The sequence below is a fragment of the Dermacentor silvarum genome, chromosome 1 (assembly GCF_013339745.2).
Source record: "Dermacentor silvarum isolate Dsil-2018 chromosome 1, BIME_Dsil_1.4, whole genome shotgun sequence".
Classification (NCBI taxonomy): Eukaryota; Metazoa; Arthropoda; class Arachnida; order Ixodida; family Ixodidae; genus Dermacentor; species Dermacentor silvarum.
Window position 1 is genome coordinate 400,765,365 of NC_051154.1, and position 17,174 is coordinate 400,782,538.

Genomic DNA, 17,174 nt, shown 5'->3' on the forward strand with positions numbered 1-17,174 from the left:
CTGCCTAACCTCTTTCATTTTCTGCGCGTGAAACGTGAACAGAGCATAACGCTGAGCTGCAGTCTAATCAAAACATTGCAATCACAAGCATTCAAGCGCAGAACCGTTCTAGTTTGATCATCTCCTAAATCACAGCAGGTGAAAATAGTTTGAAGATGTCAGAAAGTGAGTGATATTGACGCGAAATATTACCCTTGCAGTGTCAGGTTCTCTTGGAGGTAACGCACCCCCACCGTGGCATTTTTTTCTCATATATTATAAAACGATCACAATGATTTATTTTGGTCATGCAGAAATGAAAAAAATTACAGATAATATCAAATGCTCTCTTGGTGTGGTCCTCACATTCCTATCTGACAAAAGGAATGTCAAAAGGAACATGTTGGGACAGAAGCACGGAAACATACTGGTACATTAGTGTCGCTGAAAGGGTTTAGCACACCATTTTACGAGCAACTTTTTCTAGTCATCTAGAATTGAGCAATGAATGGGGCAACAATTAGCAATCAGCGAGAGCCCAGCTTGATTGTCACAGTTTCAGTCCTGCGCATCACCTCAATTACCAGCAATATCGCTAACATGTGCAGGATTTTACACTAGCCTAAGGAATGCCATACAGATAAGGTGCTCATCTTCCACTGTAAAGGCTGCCTTTATGCATTTAGGAAGAAGACTGCTGCAGGCATAGGGGGCTGTGCTGAAGCCCAATGGAGTTGAACGTAAGCGCACTGTACTTGCACAGCCGGAATCACACATTGCTTGTTCACACATTCGGCTACCATTTGTATGTCATAGAAACCCACACTTGAATGCTGACATTGTTGTGCTCGTTCACTGAGCTGTTAGAACAACTGTGAACTTACCACTGCAAAAGAGTCCTGACTCGGAGATTGATTATTTAGGCTCACACCACGCTCATTATTGCACCACTCACACAGCTAATCAAGCAACCCCAGTTTTCTTGGAGTAGCGGAACTACACACGGAGAGCATAATAACACTGGGCAAAGCGGGTTGTTGTCTGCTGCTAAGCCACCACAAATATGACGACCAGCACTGCTTTCGGTCAAGGCACCGCAGCGCCGCATTGTTTCAGTGCATACACTCTATACTAAGCCACTTACTTAGAGGTATAACTTTAATATAATAAAGAACTAGGTGAGATGGGGCATTACTGCGCTGTGCTTCTTGCACCATTTCTAAACAGGCACCTACAACTCTTGGCAAAGGGAAATGCAATGGCACCCTAAAATTTATCAACATCACTGCTTAGTTTGAAGCAGACAAGACTTTTAACCAATTGGACCATCCCCCCAAACAATTATGAAAATGCATTATACAAATTCAAGACTAGCTACTTGCTAATGCCTGGTCACACTGCCTGCCAATCATCCAAACACCTTAGCCTACGGCATGGAAATACAATGCCAACCTTTAGCACTAGCCATTTATATTGCCTACAACGCTCAGGAGCATTTTGAATATCTAGCTATCACTGTTTTGAAAGTGACACTTATTATCATTAGGAGTCAAATCAGTTCTGCAAAGTTTTCAAGGTAGCGGAAAGTTAATGACAGGCAAATTGACATCCACCCGACCAGCACCAAGCTACAAAGAAAACCCCATAAGAGTTTTTCAGAAAGCTTCGCAGCTTAAAATTAAACTTGGTCCGAGGACTGAATCCGAGACCAACGCCTTTCCAGGGCAGTCACTCTACCATCTGAGCTAACCAGAAGAGGATAGCCGGAGTCTAGCAGTTTTGGCTCAAGTCAGGTGGCTTACAATTTTCCTTTTTAATGAACCTTCTCCATACTGTGGATTTCTGCAAAACTGATTTTCCATATTCATTGTCCCTGTGCTTTAAGTTGTCAATTAATTTGGCCTTGCTCTGTGACCTGCTAGCATCCTAGTTAGCTCAGATGGTAGAGTGACTGCCCTGGAAAGACAACCCGGGTTTGATCTCTGGACCAGGACAATTTCTCCTTCAGCTGCAAAGCTTTCTTTTTGGGAAGCCCATTTAAAGCTCCCTTTACAGCATTGTACTACAAGTCGTCGGGTGGATGACCATCTCTCCCTTTCACTTACGCTTGTCAGAAAAAAAAATTTAAAAAGCCTGCTTGGCAGCTGATCTATAGACAACGAAGGTGTGCAGGAGTAACGAGTTTATTTTTTACTGGTGCCCCTGGGCAGTGGTACGAGTACATCAGCTGCCTTTGCTGCAGCCCAAGCCAAGAGATGTCACCCACAGTTCTGTGCATACGAAATCAGAACAATTGGGAGAGTAGGCTACAATACCCGACAGCAGACTGGGATTCTTCTTACACCAACTAGGCCCAACCTACTCTTTTAAGTGCCAGCCAAAAATATAAAATTGTGTTAAAAAATTATTCTTTTTATTGCACATCTGGATAGCAAATGTTTTGCAGGTTCTAAATATACATGACATGGGGGTTGTAAATTTAAAGGGTTAAAAAGGAATGTGACCAAGTCTGCAAGCCGTCATGCAGTAGAGTTAGCTGCTTGCACACTTTCCAACATTCCCCATACGAGCGATTCCCCCACACAGGCCAGCGCGGGGCCAAACTGATCCTGACGACCTTTCATTTCCACTCGATGTAATTTTGCATTGCAGTTTAGATATAATAAAGCCTTCATACACAATGTGGCAGTCTTCACCAGAAGGACTGAGATGGCGCCAGCGCAATTTACAAGTCTACGTAGCATCTGAGTATGTAGCCCTGGGTACAATCTGCTTGTGCTTATGGAATCAGTCCAAACACAGGTGACAGCAGCAGCCACATCTAGCAGTGTCCATCCACTTTCATGGCCAACTAACAATAGTCGGTACTTTAAACAGCCTAGAAACATATTTGTTTCCAAGACATCGTTTCCAAACAATCTGGCTTGTTTTTGAAACTCTGACTATTTTTACTAACCCGCTAAGAAACATGTAACATGTGCTTCGACAAATTGAAGCCAAGTAGCAGTGAAGTCATGTTTGGTTAGCCATACATCGTAAGCCTAGCACCACTTTCTAAATATCTGGCCTTAATATGTGCTACAAAATACATGTGCTTTCCAGCTAACAGTTTCCCAAACGTGTGCCAAGCAGTCCAGGCTGATCTTAATGATCTGAACTGCAATGCCAATGCATCTATTAGCACATTTTTCGAGGTAGATATGTCAAGAATGGCACTAGTCTTGGGATTTCCGCTAAGCTCTTTTCACTACTGCTCAGCAGTTTAAATTTTACAACATAAGTGAATCATGAAGAGGTTACTTGGTGAATCTTATTTAGCAACCTGGACTGTGATTCCCACCCCTCAACAGGTTAAATTGCACTATACGCCTTAGGCGATTTTAAAAAAAAATTGACGTAACGAAAGAAAGAAATGTTGCATTACCGCCACGCCCATTAGCAGCTCGCACAAACCAAAACCTTGGTGCAAGAGCCAGCCATAAGCTACAGATTAGTTTAAATCTCCCTTGCTGCTGCTGGTGACACGCCAGCTGCCACCAGAGAAACCTTTGAACCAGCTTTGCACCTTTCCCAGGGGATCGACTGTACTCACAGGAAGCAGCCCTTTCTTGGCCTTGAAGAGAGACCAAATTGCCGCGGACAGTGCCTGCACAAGACGCCAGTGGAGGAGCTCAACAGGCGCATCACACTCAACATGAGGACAAGACAAGAATGCAGCACCCTCACAATTTCTTTCGATACAACTGCTGCTATTTGTAAAAAATATGTGCACACAAAAAATGACAATGCCGTTAACACAATCATTATGATGGCAAAGTGGAAACCCGATTATATAACTTTCTCGAGACCATCCGAAAACGTCATATAATGAGGACGTTGTATAATCTGATCAACAAAAATTATGTCTATAATACAGAGTTGAGACGAGCTTCAATTTAAACAGTAGGCTATTATAATACTCTGCAGGACTCGGAAACAAAAACTGCTAATAAGTAAATGCCAAAAATATACAGCAGTGCAAGTGCCAATCACACTTTATTGAGAGCCTACTGCAATCCACACTGCCAGCATGCTAAAATGTTCTTTTCTCACCAACAGACTTAAAAAAGATTGCTCAGTTTCTCATAGACTTTCCTTTACAGTCATGCAGCAAAAGTGTTCCTTCAAGCGCAGCTACAACTGCATGGTCACCTACGGCGTCACCTGCACAGACGAATCTTCGAGTGTTGTCGATGCTAAGTAGCACATCCGCCAACATAGACACAGGTGCATCAGCATCTGTGGCGTTGTCCTTGTCCGAGGTGTAAGCCAGCAGCGTTGGCATTCGTCTCATACGATGACCCGCGCGAAACTCTTACGTGCTCTCACGTAGAAAGAAAGCTCTAAACTGCGCACGTGAACACGCATATCCGATATGATCTGCGTGCCTTCCCGTGACCAATTGGTTCGATCCTCACACATGCGTTCACACTTTCCATACGCACAGGGGCAGTATTCTTGGGTGATCCCTTTCGGAGATAGTTTCACTTTTGTGAGCAGCCAACAGCACTCTTGGCACTGTGCAAAGATAGTGAACTTGGCACAGTGCCGAAAACGCAAACACATCCAGTAACGGGCACAGGCTTCAGAGAAAACGTGGAGGAGTGCGGGCGGGCAATCACCACAAAAAATGCTGAGAAAGTGCAATGAGACGACAATGAAACGACGAAGGTGGCTGAGCGACGTTAGCAACACACAGAGGGGGAAAGGGAAAAGAACAATGAGAGGGAAACGAATACAAAGGAAGGAAAAAGACTAGTCTGGAAACCAGTCGGAGCAGCCGCATGCAAAGAGGCGCTCTCCGCCTCCTGGGAGTTTTGTGCAGGTCGTCATATGAGACGGGAAGTGTGTAACATAATAATGGTTTTTGACGCATTGTCTCTATCGAGAGTTGCCAGGACTCCATTAATCTGTTGCAAAACCCTGGTCGTCGCGAAATCACAGGACGCATAACCGGGTTTCCACTGTACCTGTTTGAGATGCAAGCCACACATATTGTTTTGTCATTGTTTGTAAGCTTGCATGGTTCTGTGGTAAGCTGCATGGTAAGCTTGCATGTCGGGAGTTGCTCTGAAATAGTTCTTCAGTACTGAGAGAGCTGCATCCTTGCTCAGTGTCCAAACGTCCCAGACACTGCACCCGACCCTCTCCAATTCCATTCCAAAAAATTGTGGTGAATCATTCATGAATCATTCTGTGGCACTATTTGTCCTCATAAACTATGCTAGCAAGAAAAAATTTTTGTGTTTTACAGCGATTTGAAGGTTGCGGTGGTGGGCTGAAACCAAGGTTGCGGAAAAAAAACCTTGCAATAACACAATACAATACCATACAGCCTTACAATCCGGCTAGCTGCTAGAAAAGGAATAGCGCCTTCTTATTTCCTCCCATTGGTGGCCGCTACTTCGTCTCACGATGTGCTCTGTGGTGAAGCAATACAGCGATTCTGGGCAGAGTTTGACCTTTTTTTTTTCAAAAATTCTATAAGTCTTACAGACACAACACAACTACATCACCTGACTGGTGTTACCTCACTAGGTTTGGCAATTTTAAAGAGACAAGCGCAGTGTACGCAATGCATGCTGACAATCGCATCTGTAATGTATTACGCTACTGTGCACTGTGAAAACAGCTGAAATTTCAAACCAAACAATGCACACCCTTCTTCTCGAGGGAGTCACGCTCCCAGCTGGAGTGTCGAGGTCAAATGCACAAGTGCACCTACGTAATTCGCATTGCTGAAAGGGCACTCACCGGGACTCGTGACTTGGAAAATTATTCAAGGCTACAGCAGTTATTTGTTTGATCTGTTGCTTCACTAGACGATTTCAAGTTTAGAGAAACCATAAAACCTACAAACCAAATGTCTGCGAGTCTTTGTTTTACTCTGTAAAGTAACAAGAGGGACATACTTCCGTTTTGTCTGCTTGTCCCCACGTCGTGCAGCCGAGCGGGTGCAGGAAATGAAACTATCTGCCATTTTCTATGGGGTTCCAGCACGCACTCGTGCTCTTTGATCCGCCTGCGTCTGCCTCGGTGGTCATATGGCACTGACTTAAGCTTGCTTCACATGATGCCATTTTCGTCGCACCAGAAGTGTGATTCCAGCCGCATGCGACGGAAATCGCAGGTGTCAACCCCTTCCATCTGTGACTGCAACCAAGTGGTTGGTCGCACGTGACACTGATCGCAGCGATCGCTGCGGTTTTTTTGCCGTAATTGTGCCGAGAGTTGCGCTAGCTATTTCGCGGTTTGTTTTGGGTAATGGCATCTGTCATTCGACATGCCCTGAACAGCGCAACTAATTGAATGGAGCCGTGAAGTGCGAAAGCAGTATGTACCATCAGCACCGACATGCGAACAAGGCAGATTTTTTCATGTTGACTGTGGGTGCCGATAGTACGCACTTTTGCATGCCTTTCGGTTATTCACACGCACTGCAAGCTGTAAATACCACAAGGTGACCCTCACAAGAAAACATGGCCGTCAGATGTCATCCCAATTTTGTGGTTTGTTGCGCACAAGCAATTCGCAATATACCAAATTTCCACAGTTGTAGCGCAGTATGCTTTTACAAAGGGAGAAATTTTAAAAATATTCAACCATGGTCAAATGGCTGTGTTGAGGGGATGTGACATGACAGCATAGTATCCGATGTGTTGCGCTGTACGTGTGACTATTTAGTTGCAGTCTGTTCATGTCGGCTTTCATGTATATTTTTCCTAGTGAATTAAGCATCTCATTTCAAGGTTCTGTTACTTCCCCTGAGAGACGTGATTGCTTGTCAAGCTTGCAAAGCAAACATGCAAGCTATATACCATAATGAATGTTCTACAGTAGCATATTTAAGGCTTTCACAGTTGTTGGAAACAGCATCGTCAATTTGAAGCGCAATAAGCATAATTTAAACAGTTTTGTCCCTTTTACAGCAAAGCTGTTTCTGCGGACCTTGTGCCGTCGTCCGTTTTCTAAAACCCATGTGACCTAGCAGGAGAGGAGAGGAAAAGAAGCGCTCAACCATGTGAGAATGCTATGAGAGGGTGCAGATGAAAAGGAGAACGGAAAGGGGGGTTGACGTAAGTGGCACCGTCCAATACTCGCGTTCGAGCGTGAGGCAGACCAACCAATGTAATTGTACCAAAAAAGTAGTTCGAGGAGGAATGGGGTGTGAGAGTACGCGTTAGCGCTGGTTTTATATACGGAGCTTTGGTCACGCACTCATGTCTGGGAACGTCGTAGAAAAGCGTGAGGAACGCGCTAGGAACGCCGACGCCCATGGATGCCGACGCATCCCATCCCCTGCTATGTGCTAGGAACGCTGTCGGCCGTGGACGCCAACGCGTCCCATCCCCGCAAGTAGTGCCATTCCCAGCTTCGCTGTTTGACCATCTTCACGGAGTGGAAGGGGCGGTGGTTTTTTTTATGCACGTATCATTTTTTTTTCTTACACAGAAACCAACAAACCTTCAATACCTTGCAGCCATTGTATCCTTACTGCACCTGCATTAACCCTCACTTTAAAAGGTAGCACTTACTTCAGTGCACTGAATTTTTGTTTACGCTGGTTGTAACATATCAGAGTAGTATTCTAAGAAACTACTTCGCCGTAAATATCCCTGCCTTTCCTTGCTTCTCTCTCTCTCTACATCCTGTAAAACACAAGCAACCAAGTGGAACGCCGGCAAACGCCTTGTATTTATAAAAAGTGTACTGTAGCACCAACATGACACACGCTAGATACGACGGTAGGCAAAAGACATTTAGCTTAGATACAACGTGCTTTTATTCGCTCGTAGATCTGTTGGACGCATACACAGTGCTTGCCGTGAAACATGCTGCACTGGGCGCGACACGGCACTTCCTTCCCCTCAAATCTGTATGGAGGTTTTATATTGCCAGTAGAGCGTCTGGGTAGGACCAGGTCCTCCCCAGTGCTGGCAACCTGGCCTGTATCGGCCCTTATGTCCGGTTGCTCGCAGACTTCACCTGTCGATAGTTTACCTGGCTGTGACCCTTTGCCAGTGTTCTGGGACTTTGTTGCTTTGTTGTTGTTCTTCACTACAACTGCTTCAGATTTCTTGTCTCTCGTGTTGGTAGCATCGGGAGGATGCTTTTTATGAAGTGGGCTTTTATGAAGTGGAACTTGTCTATCCTTTTTCTGGGGACTGCATTTCACCCACTAGCAACCTAATGTTATCTATCGCTCTGCGCAAGATGCGCCTGCATGATTTGGAATTTACTCTAATGTCATCGTTGATTCTATCTGTTGTGTATGTTCACACCAAACCTTGTATAATCAGACTGCACGCGCGACACGAATTGTGCAGTATTTTCTGGAAGGCATGCGGGCACCAGCGATTACGCTGGAACCTTCGATGAGTCCTGTATAAAAGCCAACGCGCTTGTCCCGCAGATCAGATTCCGACGATCGCCGGCTATTGTTGTGCTTTGAGTGTAGCCTGTTTTACTGAAGAGTTAGTTTTGAAGAGTTAGTTTTGCAATACACAGTTGTTGCGACTGTGTTCTTCACAGTCATTACAACATGACAATGCGCAGAAGAGTGGACTCAGCTTCTAGTTGAGAGCAGTTGGTTCGAATTTTTCTTCAGGACAGCTGATGAGTAGGCCGTGCAAGGAGTTCGTTGTCACAAGGAATGGCTTCACATTCTAACACTTGTTTCCACAAATGCAGTCACAGCACAGTCATGCGACCCCAACTGAGGACCCCAAAATTAAGAGTGCTTTTTTTTTTTTTTTACAAATCTGAATCGTCATTTTTTTTTACCAGTAAGTGTTTTTCAAATTTTATATTAATCCAAGAATGCGCTATCCTAGCTAATCTTATATGAATTTTCTCATAGCAACTTCGATAATTGCACGAAGTAAAAAAAAAAAAAAATTGTTTCCTCTACAAAAAAAATTTTTTTTTTTTTGCTGGCTACATGATATTATTCAGCCTGTTTATCTTGCTTTGTTATAGTGAGGTTCAACTCTACCTCATTACAAAAATAAAACGATTCGTCTGCTGCAAAATGGGCCGGTATCTAAAGGGTGTGATAAGTTCAGGGACTGGGGCAGTCAAAGACCTTGAAGCCCTAGTTAGCATGTTTAAAATAAATAAATGTGAACTTGGCATATGAAACAAAACTTTTTAAGAAATTGCACTGGTACAAGAATTAAATTTCCATACATTTTTGCTCCGAGCTAGCTGGTGGTTTACAGCACAATGAGGTCACAGTGCATGCTTCCTCTGCCATCCTTGTCAATGTTGCCAGGTGAATACGTTAGGAAGCTTTGAAATGCAGCAATCTCTGTGCAGTGACACGATTCCAAAGTAGCCAAACCAAGTTGCAGTGTCTGCAATGCTATAGATGGTCTCATCCCCATGCTCTGTGTAAACGCTGTTTATAGATCACACTATTGCCATGCACACTCACTGTTTCCTTGAACCCTGCGGTCAGCCACCGGTTCTGGATAACAGCCACAACTGACTGCGGCGGGCTGCTCAAGTCATCAAAGGCGTCCAGGAGGACATAGTCAATCACGACATCATACACTGTTGGGCACACCACCTGCAACACAGCACAACACAGCTTTTTGTTTTGGAGCTTGGGTAAATTTTGGGAAATAGCACCAAGAAAACAAGTATTCCATACTTGGTCGCATGATAAAATCACTGAGAAATGTTTTAAAAATTATTAAAGTTTATGTGTGGTAAAACCAACACGCTCAACAAGCTGTCTAGTACTAATATGCATTAGGACTCTTTTGAAGATGTACGCAAAGGATCCTCAAAAATCTGTTGATAATGTTGTACATTGTTTTACTTTTTGCCGGTAACCACCAGATTATCATTACGGTTGCCAACTCTCGAGCAGACGAAGTCGAGACAGAGGAAGGGGAGAGGGTGGTTGCGGAAAGGGGCGGCTAGGGACCCTGTCAGTGCCAGTAGCCGCCAGTCTGTACGCTCAACAAAGATGAACAAGTCCTACTATGTCGCGATTTAAAAACAAGGTGCAGTATAGTCGCCTGACTAACACGGCTGCTGATAGAGGTACTGTGAACGGTTAGGGCCTACAACATAACTATAACCACAAGAACAACGTAAGAGCCCTTATGTTTGTTACAATGAGACGGAACAAACAAAATAAATTGGTTGATCACTCTTTCATAGAAATCGGTCATAACAGGAAAGTGAAATCTGTCTTCATAGAAGTAGTTGCAGCTTTACTGGAATTTAAGAGATGCAATCGAGAGGCGGGAGGATGGGTAGGGTGCACGGGGTAAGTGAAGCCACTGCAACTAGAGTAGACATCACGGGCACCTTACCACGGCACAGGGATCCACGGTAAGTGGCACACAAGCGATAGTTGTCGAACGACTCGCGACCGGTAAACATCCCTCGGAAACACTGCATTGCATGCTCTGGAGCACTGCACAAATCAGTCAGAAACCACAGGCGTTCGCAAACTGTAAAAGCGAAGCCAAAGCGGTTGCCCATAAATCACGTCACGAACTTGCGGTCTGCTGGGGCCAAACGCATACTATTTGTAGCCTCCTGTTGCCGAGCAGCTTCGCCTTTAAAGGCCTGCCACTTACTAGGCGACTCGGTGCTCGTACTGTAACTGGGGGACAGTGGATGTGCGCGTGTATATAATTAAGTAGAAAAAAAAAACATTTTATGTCTGGAGACCGTGGCCCCTTCGCACTCTTGGTATGCTTCACTGCAATGCATAGCGTATGCTTGACCGCGTAGCTCCGCTGCATTGGGGCAAAGCTGACTTATGGGATTGTGGAACGATTTGGACACATGCCGTGCTTCGACGCCATCAACAAGGATGACGAGGGCAGAGTTGGCACCATTGCCAACAGCGGCAAATCCTTTAAATGAAAAACAGAGCACCGGAGACTTGATGGCGAATGTCGAAGAAGCTAGGCCTAACAACAGCACAATACAACTAAAAGTATACAGGGTGTCCCAAATACCATGCACAAAGATCTCAAGATACGTAGATGCCACATAGCTGGACAGAACCAAGGTCATATTGTTTGCCGTCGCTTGGAGATACTGAGATTATTTTTGCATTACGCCTAATTACATAATTAGTCTAATTAATTAAACAACTACGCAAATACTGTAATTAGATGAAAAGTGTCAATTAGAAACTTGTAGAGCAACATGAAAAACACCCAATACAGCTTTCTATTGCTCAATACGCGTTACATAAAAGGGTTTTTCCGAGCATGAAGGATGCCCAGGAACAAATGTAAAGTGCCTCGAGCGGCCAGTCGCGCGGGAATTTTGCGTGCATTTGCAGGCTTCTTTCACGCTCTCAAAAACACTTATATGTATCACGTATTGAGCAACAGAAAGCTGTATCGGGAGTGTTTCATGCTGCTCTACAATTTTCTCATTGACACTTTTGATCTAATTATAATATTTGAGAAGTTGATTATTAATTAGGACTAATTATGTACTTAGGCGTAATGCAAAAAAATAATCTCAGTATCTCCAAGCAATGGCAAGCAATATTGCCTTGGTTCTGTCCAGCTATGTGGCATTTGCATTTTTAAAAAATTTGGTGCACGATAGTTGGGACACCCTGTATATGGCTGCCAGCGGATCGGTGTGCAAGAGCACTCGTTCGAGGCTGCAAGATAATCAAAATAGTGCCGGTGGTGGCTTCAATTATTGCCGTTTCGAACCTGCAGTCATAGCAATAAGTCCGAAAAATCGGACAGTGAAGGGTTTCAGCGTCCAAAATTTCAGACATCCTTATATATTGGCTCTATGGAGAACGTGATAATTCAAGTGCGAAGGCACCCGAATTATCAGGCATGTTTGAAAAGTCTATCATTGACTACCACTCATTTATAGCCAATTTGGCCAAAGTGAAATTTCGTTGCAGTGGGCCTTCAAACACAACAATCAATTTCCCCACTCTGGCTTCATTGTCTGTCGATTCCTATGGCTAACAAAACATCGAGCCCCTCAGATCTCTTTATTCTTCTTGCTCAGATAAAGCTGTAACATCATGGGGTGGTTCATTGGCTTGATTTTCCATCCTAAATAGCAGCACAAGCTAGCAGCATTTGTAGTGGACTTCATGGGTGTTTTTCGTCATTAGTGTTGAAACAACAATCTCATACAAAGTAGCATAAGTTTTCTCAAAAAAGCAGTAGAAACAAAATGATTAAGGCTCATTCACACTAGGCCAACAGAACACCGATGCCGACCAGAAAACGACAAGACGCCGACCATCAGCCGACTAGTCGACAGACTGTGTCGCTGAAAGCACTCTGTCACACTAGGCCAACAACGCCGCCAACAACGCCGCCAACGCGACTGACGACAGCGAGTCGTCGCAATGTGACAGGCTTTCATGCCACCGACGTTGACAAAACCAGTCTGCCAACCGTCGTCCATGGCCAGCTGCCGTGAGATCGGTCGCAGAGTGAAAACATCGCACTGACAACGCGATTGCCGAAGCAGCTGCACATGTATATGTGCTTAATCGCGCTCAAAATGAATGGAAACATGCTTTAGTTGAAATACACGATCACCATTATATGTCAGCTGGCTTTAGTCAAGGACACTACGCGCGTTCGGCATGAACGCGGACGACGTCAGCAGTTGCTCTGTCTCATCTTTCAGCGTGTTGCCTCATTGGTGCTGCTACAATTTCTTGCAGTGAATGTGCAAAATGATCAGAACATGTAGACACGAGACGTACTCGTATCCCGCGTCTGTAGGCCTTCAGCGTCTTCGAGAGCTAACTCCCGCATGAGGTTTTCATACGCTCCCTGCGTCTTTCTTTGTTGCAGCCACAGAGACATCCAGCAACGCTCTGGCATTTTTTTGTGGCAGTTCTCCAAGGGTCTCTAAACACACTAACATTGCCGTAATGACGGCTGCAATTTGAACTTCGTCCATTCTTGTAGCGAACAAGTTACAATGTTGCGAAAAAGGTACAAATAAGGCATCGCACATAGCCAGTAGTCTGAATCAGCGAACGCCGCGCAAATGAGGTGTGACAAGATAAGCCGCAGACTTCGTCCCAATGTGACCTCTCTGCCGACGCACCACTGCCGCGCCGCCGACATGGCCGTCGGCAGACCGTCAGCGTCGCTGCAATGTGATAGAGCGCCGACACGAAGGAAAAACGCAGTCGCCGACAATCGGCAGACCGAAATGGGTGTCGTGTTGGCCTAGTGTGAATGAGCCTTTACCAATCCACTAATCTTATGGTGGACATACGTATCTCGCTTCACATCAAAGAAAGATTTTGTCTCTTATTGCTTTTGGTTTAATATTCAAAAGGACAAAAGCCAGTGTGTTATCTGAGGAGGCTCTATATAGCTCAATGCTCTGCATGTGGTCCACTATGTGCAAATGGATGAGGACCACTCCAGACAAACAAAGGACAAGTGTCCTTCCCAAGTCGTCCTCGTCTGTTTGCATGTTGCCTACAAGGGCCACTTGCCCACTTCACCTTCCTTCTACACCCCATATGGCACACAACCCGCAGTGCAGGTGTGAAGCTGCTTTATGAACCGTTTCTGACATCCTGAAAACTATAAACAGCCCACTCTGAGCAGCAGTTGACTGAGCTCTGCAGGTGATTCACAGCAGGAGTAGAATCTTATCTTCCTGATGATTACTCAGTGATTTAACCACAAATGAGCATGTAGCACAGGAATAGTGACAAGCTACAGTAAAACCTTGTTCATTCGACCCCAGTTAATTCGGAAAATCGGTTAATTCGGACATGTCCTTTGGTCCCGGCAGGCGTATGCATTATTTATTACAATGAAACTCTCGGTAATTCGGATGTATTTGGCCGCACATCGGTTAATTCGGACAACTCTCAGAGCTCGGCAAGCGTGGAGCGTCGCAAATGTGCAACACAAACGAGCCATAACGGCGTTAGCGTCCACCGAAACGAAGCGACGGAGTTCGCATCTCCATAGGCATCAGTGGAAATCGTACGGGAATTGACAGCAACGCGAGAACACTTCCGTGCCTATTTGAGCCTTTAAAGCTTTTATTCTAGCGTTTTCCGGCGCACATAGCACCACGTTGGTCGCGTGCCTTGACTGCGTAGTCGCCATCCATGATCGCGTCGATATAGGTTGCGGATTCATCTGCAGCGGTTGCAGCAAAAAGTAGTTTTTGACTTGGTACGCGCATCGGCCGCGTGCCTTCAAAACTGCATAGTCGCCATCCATGATCACGTTGATAGCGACCGCGGTTTCGACTGAAGCGGTTGCGGCAACAAGTAGTTTCGATTTGACTCAGTGCGTGCGTCGGCCGTGTGCCTTCAGAACCACAAAATCGCCGTGCATGATTGTGTTGACAGTTGCGGCAAGCGATAGTCTCGTTTTTACTCAGTGCAAAGCTGTGGAGGATGAAGAGCACCGTCTACATTGCGATGAGCGGCGACACAGGCGAAAAAGTAATTGGGATGTGCGAGCGGTAGTGAAAAGTGTGTAAAAAAAAGTGTGTCTCAGATGACGCGCGCGGCGGCCTCACTGTGAAGGAAGTCGCGAGACCTTCGCCGCTGCGAGCTCTAATCAGTAACGAGATGACGAGAACTGCAGTTTCCGCATTGCGTTTGTGCAAAATAGAAACAGAATTTGCTGATTCATTAAGTAAATAAGAGCGTGTTGACGTAGTAAGCATTTGTTTATTGTTTTCTTGATACCCCCGATAATTCGACATTCGGTTAATTCGGACATTTTTTTTCGGTCCCGTGAAATCCGAATTAACGAGGTTTTACTATATATACAGTACAGTAACCTGACCTTTTATTCTATCAACTTAAAAGAATTAGTCCTTACCACTGCCTTCTTCTAGCTCAAATTTCAAAGACAACATTGCATTTTTTTGTCCTCATCATTACATAAAACAGTGGGCACCTTTGCTTGCATAGGTTGTCCAGATCTTTAGTTTCTGAAAGGCAGCAAGATATGCCTGTGTTTTGACAGAAGCTCACTTTTCCAATTAGTACTACAGTTATTAATAGTCTAAACTTTTACTGCCCAAGCATCTCGAACAGGCCATTAGGTGTACCAACCTCAACCAGCAAAAGAGAGACAGTATTTTTCACACCAGCTTAAAACTAGCAGTAGTCACTTCAAGTGAGTGACTAGCCGTCCTTGTTCAGTTCTCCGCACTCTGCATAATTTCAGACAGTGAACAAATGTGGCTGACAAAGCAGCCCCTTGTGCCTGCCTATTCGGGCCTGGGGCATGCAACGCTGTGATGGCCAGCTCCAACTGACCCCTTTGTACTGCAGCTCCTTGGCAATTTGGTCGCAGTGGCTGCTGTCCAGCAGGTAGGCAACCAGCTCACGGTACGCATTCAGCGCATCCTTCGGGTCCTGCACATGGCAGTGCATGGCATCTGTTGTATACACTACATGTCAGGCATGCAGAGTCCTTCAATCGTACCAGTTTACAAAAATATGCTTCCAACTCTGGGTACCAATCTGAGAGGGTTGATTGACAGACACAGCACCCCTGAGTGGCACACTTGAATGTGCTCTCACCTGCTTGATCAAAATGGCAAATCCAGCAGAAGTGAGGTGCTGGCTGTTTATTTAGTTTTGCCTGCTATGCTTTCATAGCTTTGTTGTTCATAGGTCGACAACAATCAGCAGACACACATACATTTTCCTAATTAGAGTTGTCCAAATTCTGAAACACCGGGCCCATGGGTAGTTTTGCAAACTGGTGTGGCTGAAGAGCTCTGAAGCACACATTCACTGCACCATGCAAGCATACGTTGCACAGGCCTTGCACAAGGTAGGTACTCATACTTTTATAAAGTGTGGAAAAGCCAAAGAATGTGGCACGTCACAGCTGGGAAAGAAAACTGGGTAGAGGCATGGCTGTGCAAGGAGTGGTCTACTTGGTACTCTCCAATGAGACTATGGCTGCTCTCTTGCATCAAGAAAAAAACTCAACAGGAGCATTCCTCCTCCCCAAGCACTGGTAAACCAAAGGAGCCCCACAAAAAGACACAACTAGCATGGCGCACACAAACTCCCACTGATCTCAAACACAAGCCAGAATATGAGACAGAGCTCAGGCTGATATTCTCATCATCAGCCTACGGGACAAAGGCCTCTCCAGCATCACATTTTCCAATCTCTCCACACCTATGCCATCTTTTACTGCTGTTAGCTCTCCACTGTAATACATCAGCTGCCATTCCCAACGTTGCACCTATCACGTTCTATTCTTATTCCCCATTTTCACCTGTACAAACTTTACCGTTAGCAATGTTCTCATGGGCACTGCAGTTCTGGTGATGGCTGATCAGTGAAACTAGCCCCTGTATGTGAAATGCACATCTTAGCAAGCAAGACGAACCAACATTGCTGCTGCTCATTGCACAGCCCCCCACATACAATAATGTGGTCTGTTCCCTAAGGAAGATGAGCTGCTTTCGTTGTATAGTTCACCATGGCACAACCAGACGTAGTGCATTTAAATTCAAAGAAAACCACTGTCGCTGTTCATCGCACAATCCACAACAAACAGCATGTGGTCCACTGCGACAAGTCGAAAAATGTGGTGTCACTTCCTATTGTGCAGAGTATCACTTCTGCACACGCCCCACACTGATGCTCTCCACCAGACACAACTACAGATCTGGCGGTAGAAAAAAAGAGCTCTTTGTGGACATCAACTGAGCACTGCAGCGTTGCACCATGCCGTAAAGAGGCACCAGCTGTTTTCTGCCAAACACAGCCGTTGCATGTAGACCTGTGTGTCATACTGTGTCGGGATATGGGGGGAGGCCAACGGCCCTCTGCCTCGACACACCGAGACCCGCGGTTGGCGCATGCCTGCGCATCAACCGCGGTCCGGTACAAGCTCGAGGAAAAAATAGCCGACAACCACTTGTACACTCGGAATGCATTTATTACGACTGCAACTAACACTTCGAGCAGGCCAGCTAGCTATAGTTGACATCGCTGAGGGTTCCCTCGAAGAGAATAATACACTAGGTAAAGAAGGGCTTCCGACTTACCAACTGGGGAATACGGGGGGGCCGCGGCGTTTGCCGCGGCAAGAACGCGGTTGACTAACCACGTGCGGGAATACAAGAGCGACGGCGGAGACTTCCGCCATCGCCGCTTGCTGGGG

At 45.5% G+C, this 17,174-nt stretch overlaps 1 protein-coding gene across 5 annotated transcripts in view; it reads right to left on the reverse strand.

Moving 5' to 3' along the window:
- Nucleotides 1-17,174, reverse strand: part of LOC119437555 (mitoguardin-like) — a 92,639-nt gene that overhangs the window by 15,916 nt on the left and 59,549 nt on the right. For 4 of the 5 annotated variants that reach the window (XM_049660706.1, XM_049660705.1, XM_049660707.1 and 1 more), the window contains exons 10-12: nt 15,302-15,400; nt 9,455-9,589; nt 3,572-3,625 (exon numbers count right to left, since the gene is read on the reverse strand). In XM_049660706.1, coding sequence (XP_049516663.1) covers nt 3,572-3,625; nt 9,455-9,589; nt 15,302-15,400 — 288 coding nt within the window. The remainder of the gene's footprint in view (nt 1-3,571; nt 3,626-9,454; nt 9,590-15,301; nt 15,401-17,174) is intronic. The other variant, XM_037704561.2, reaches the window with a different exon arrangement.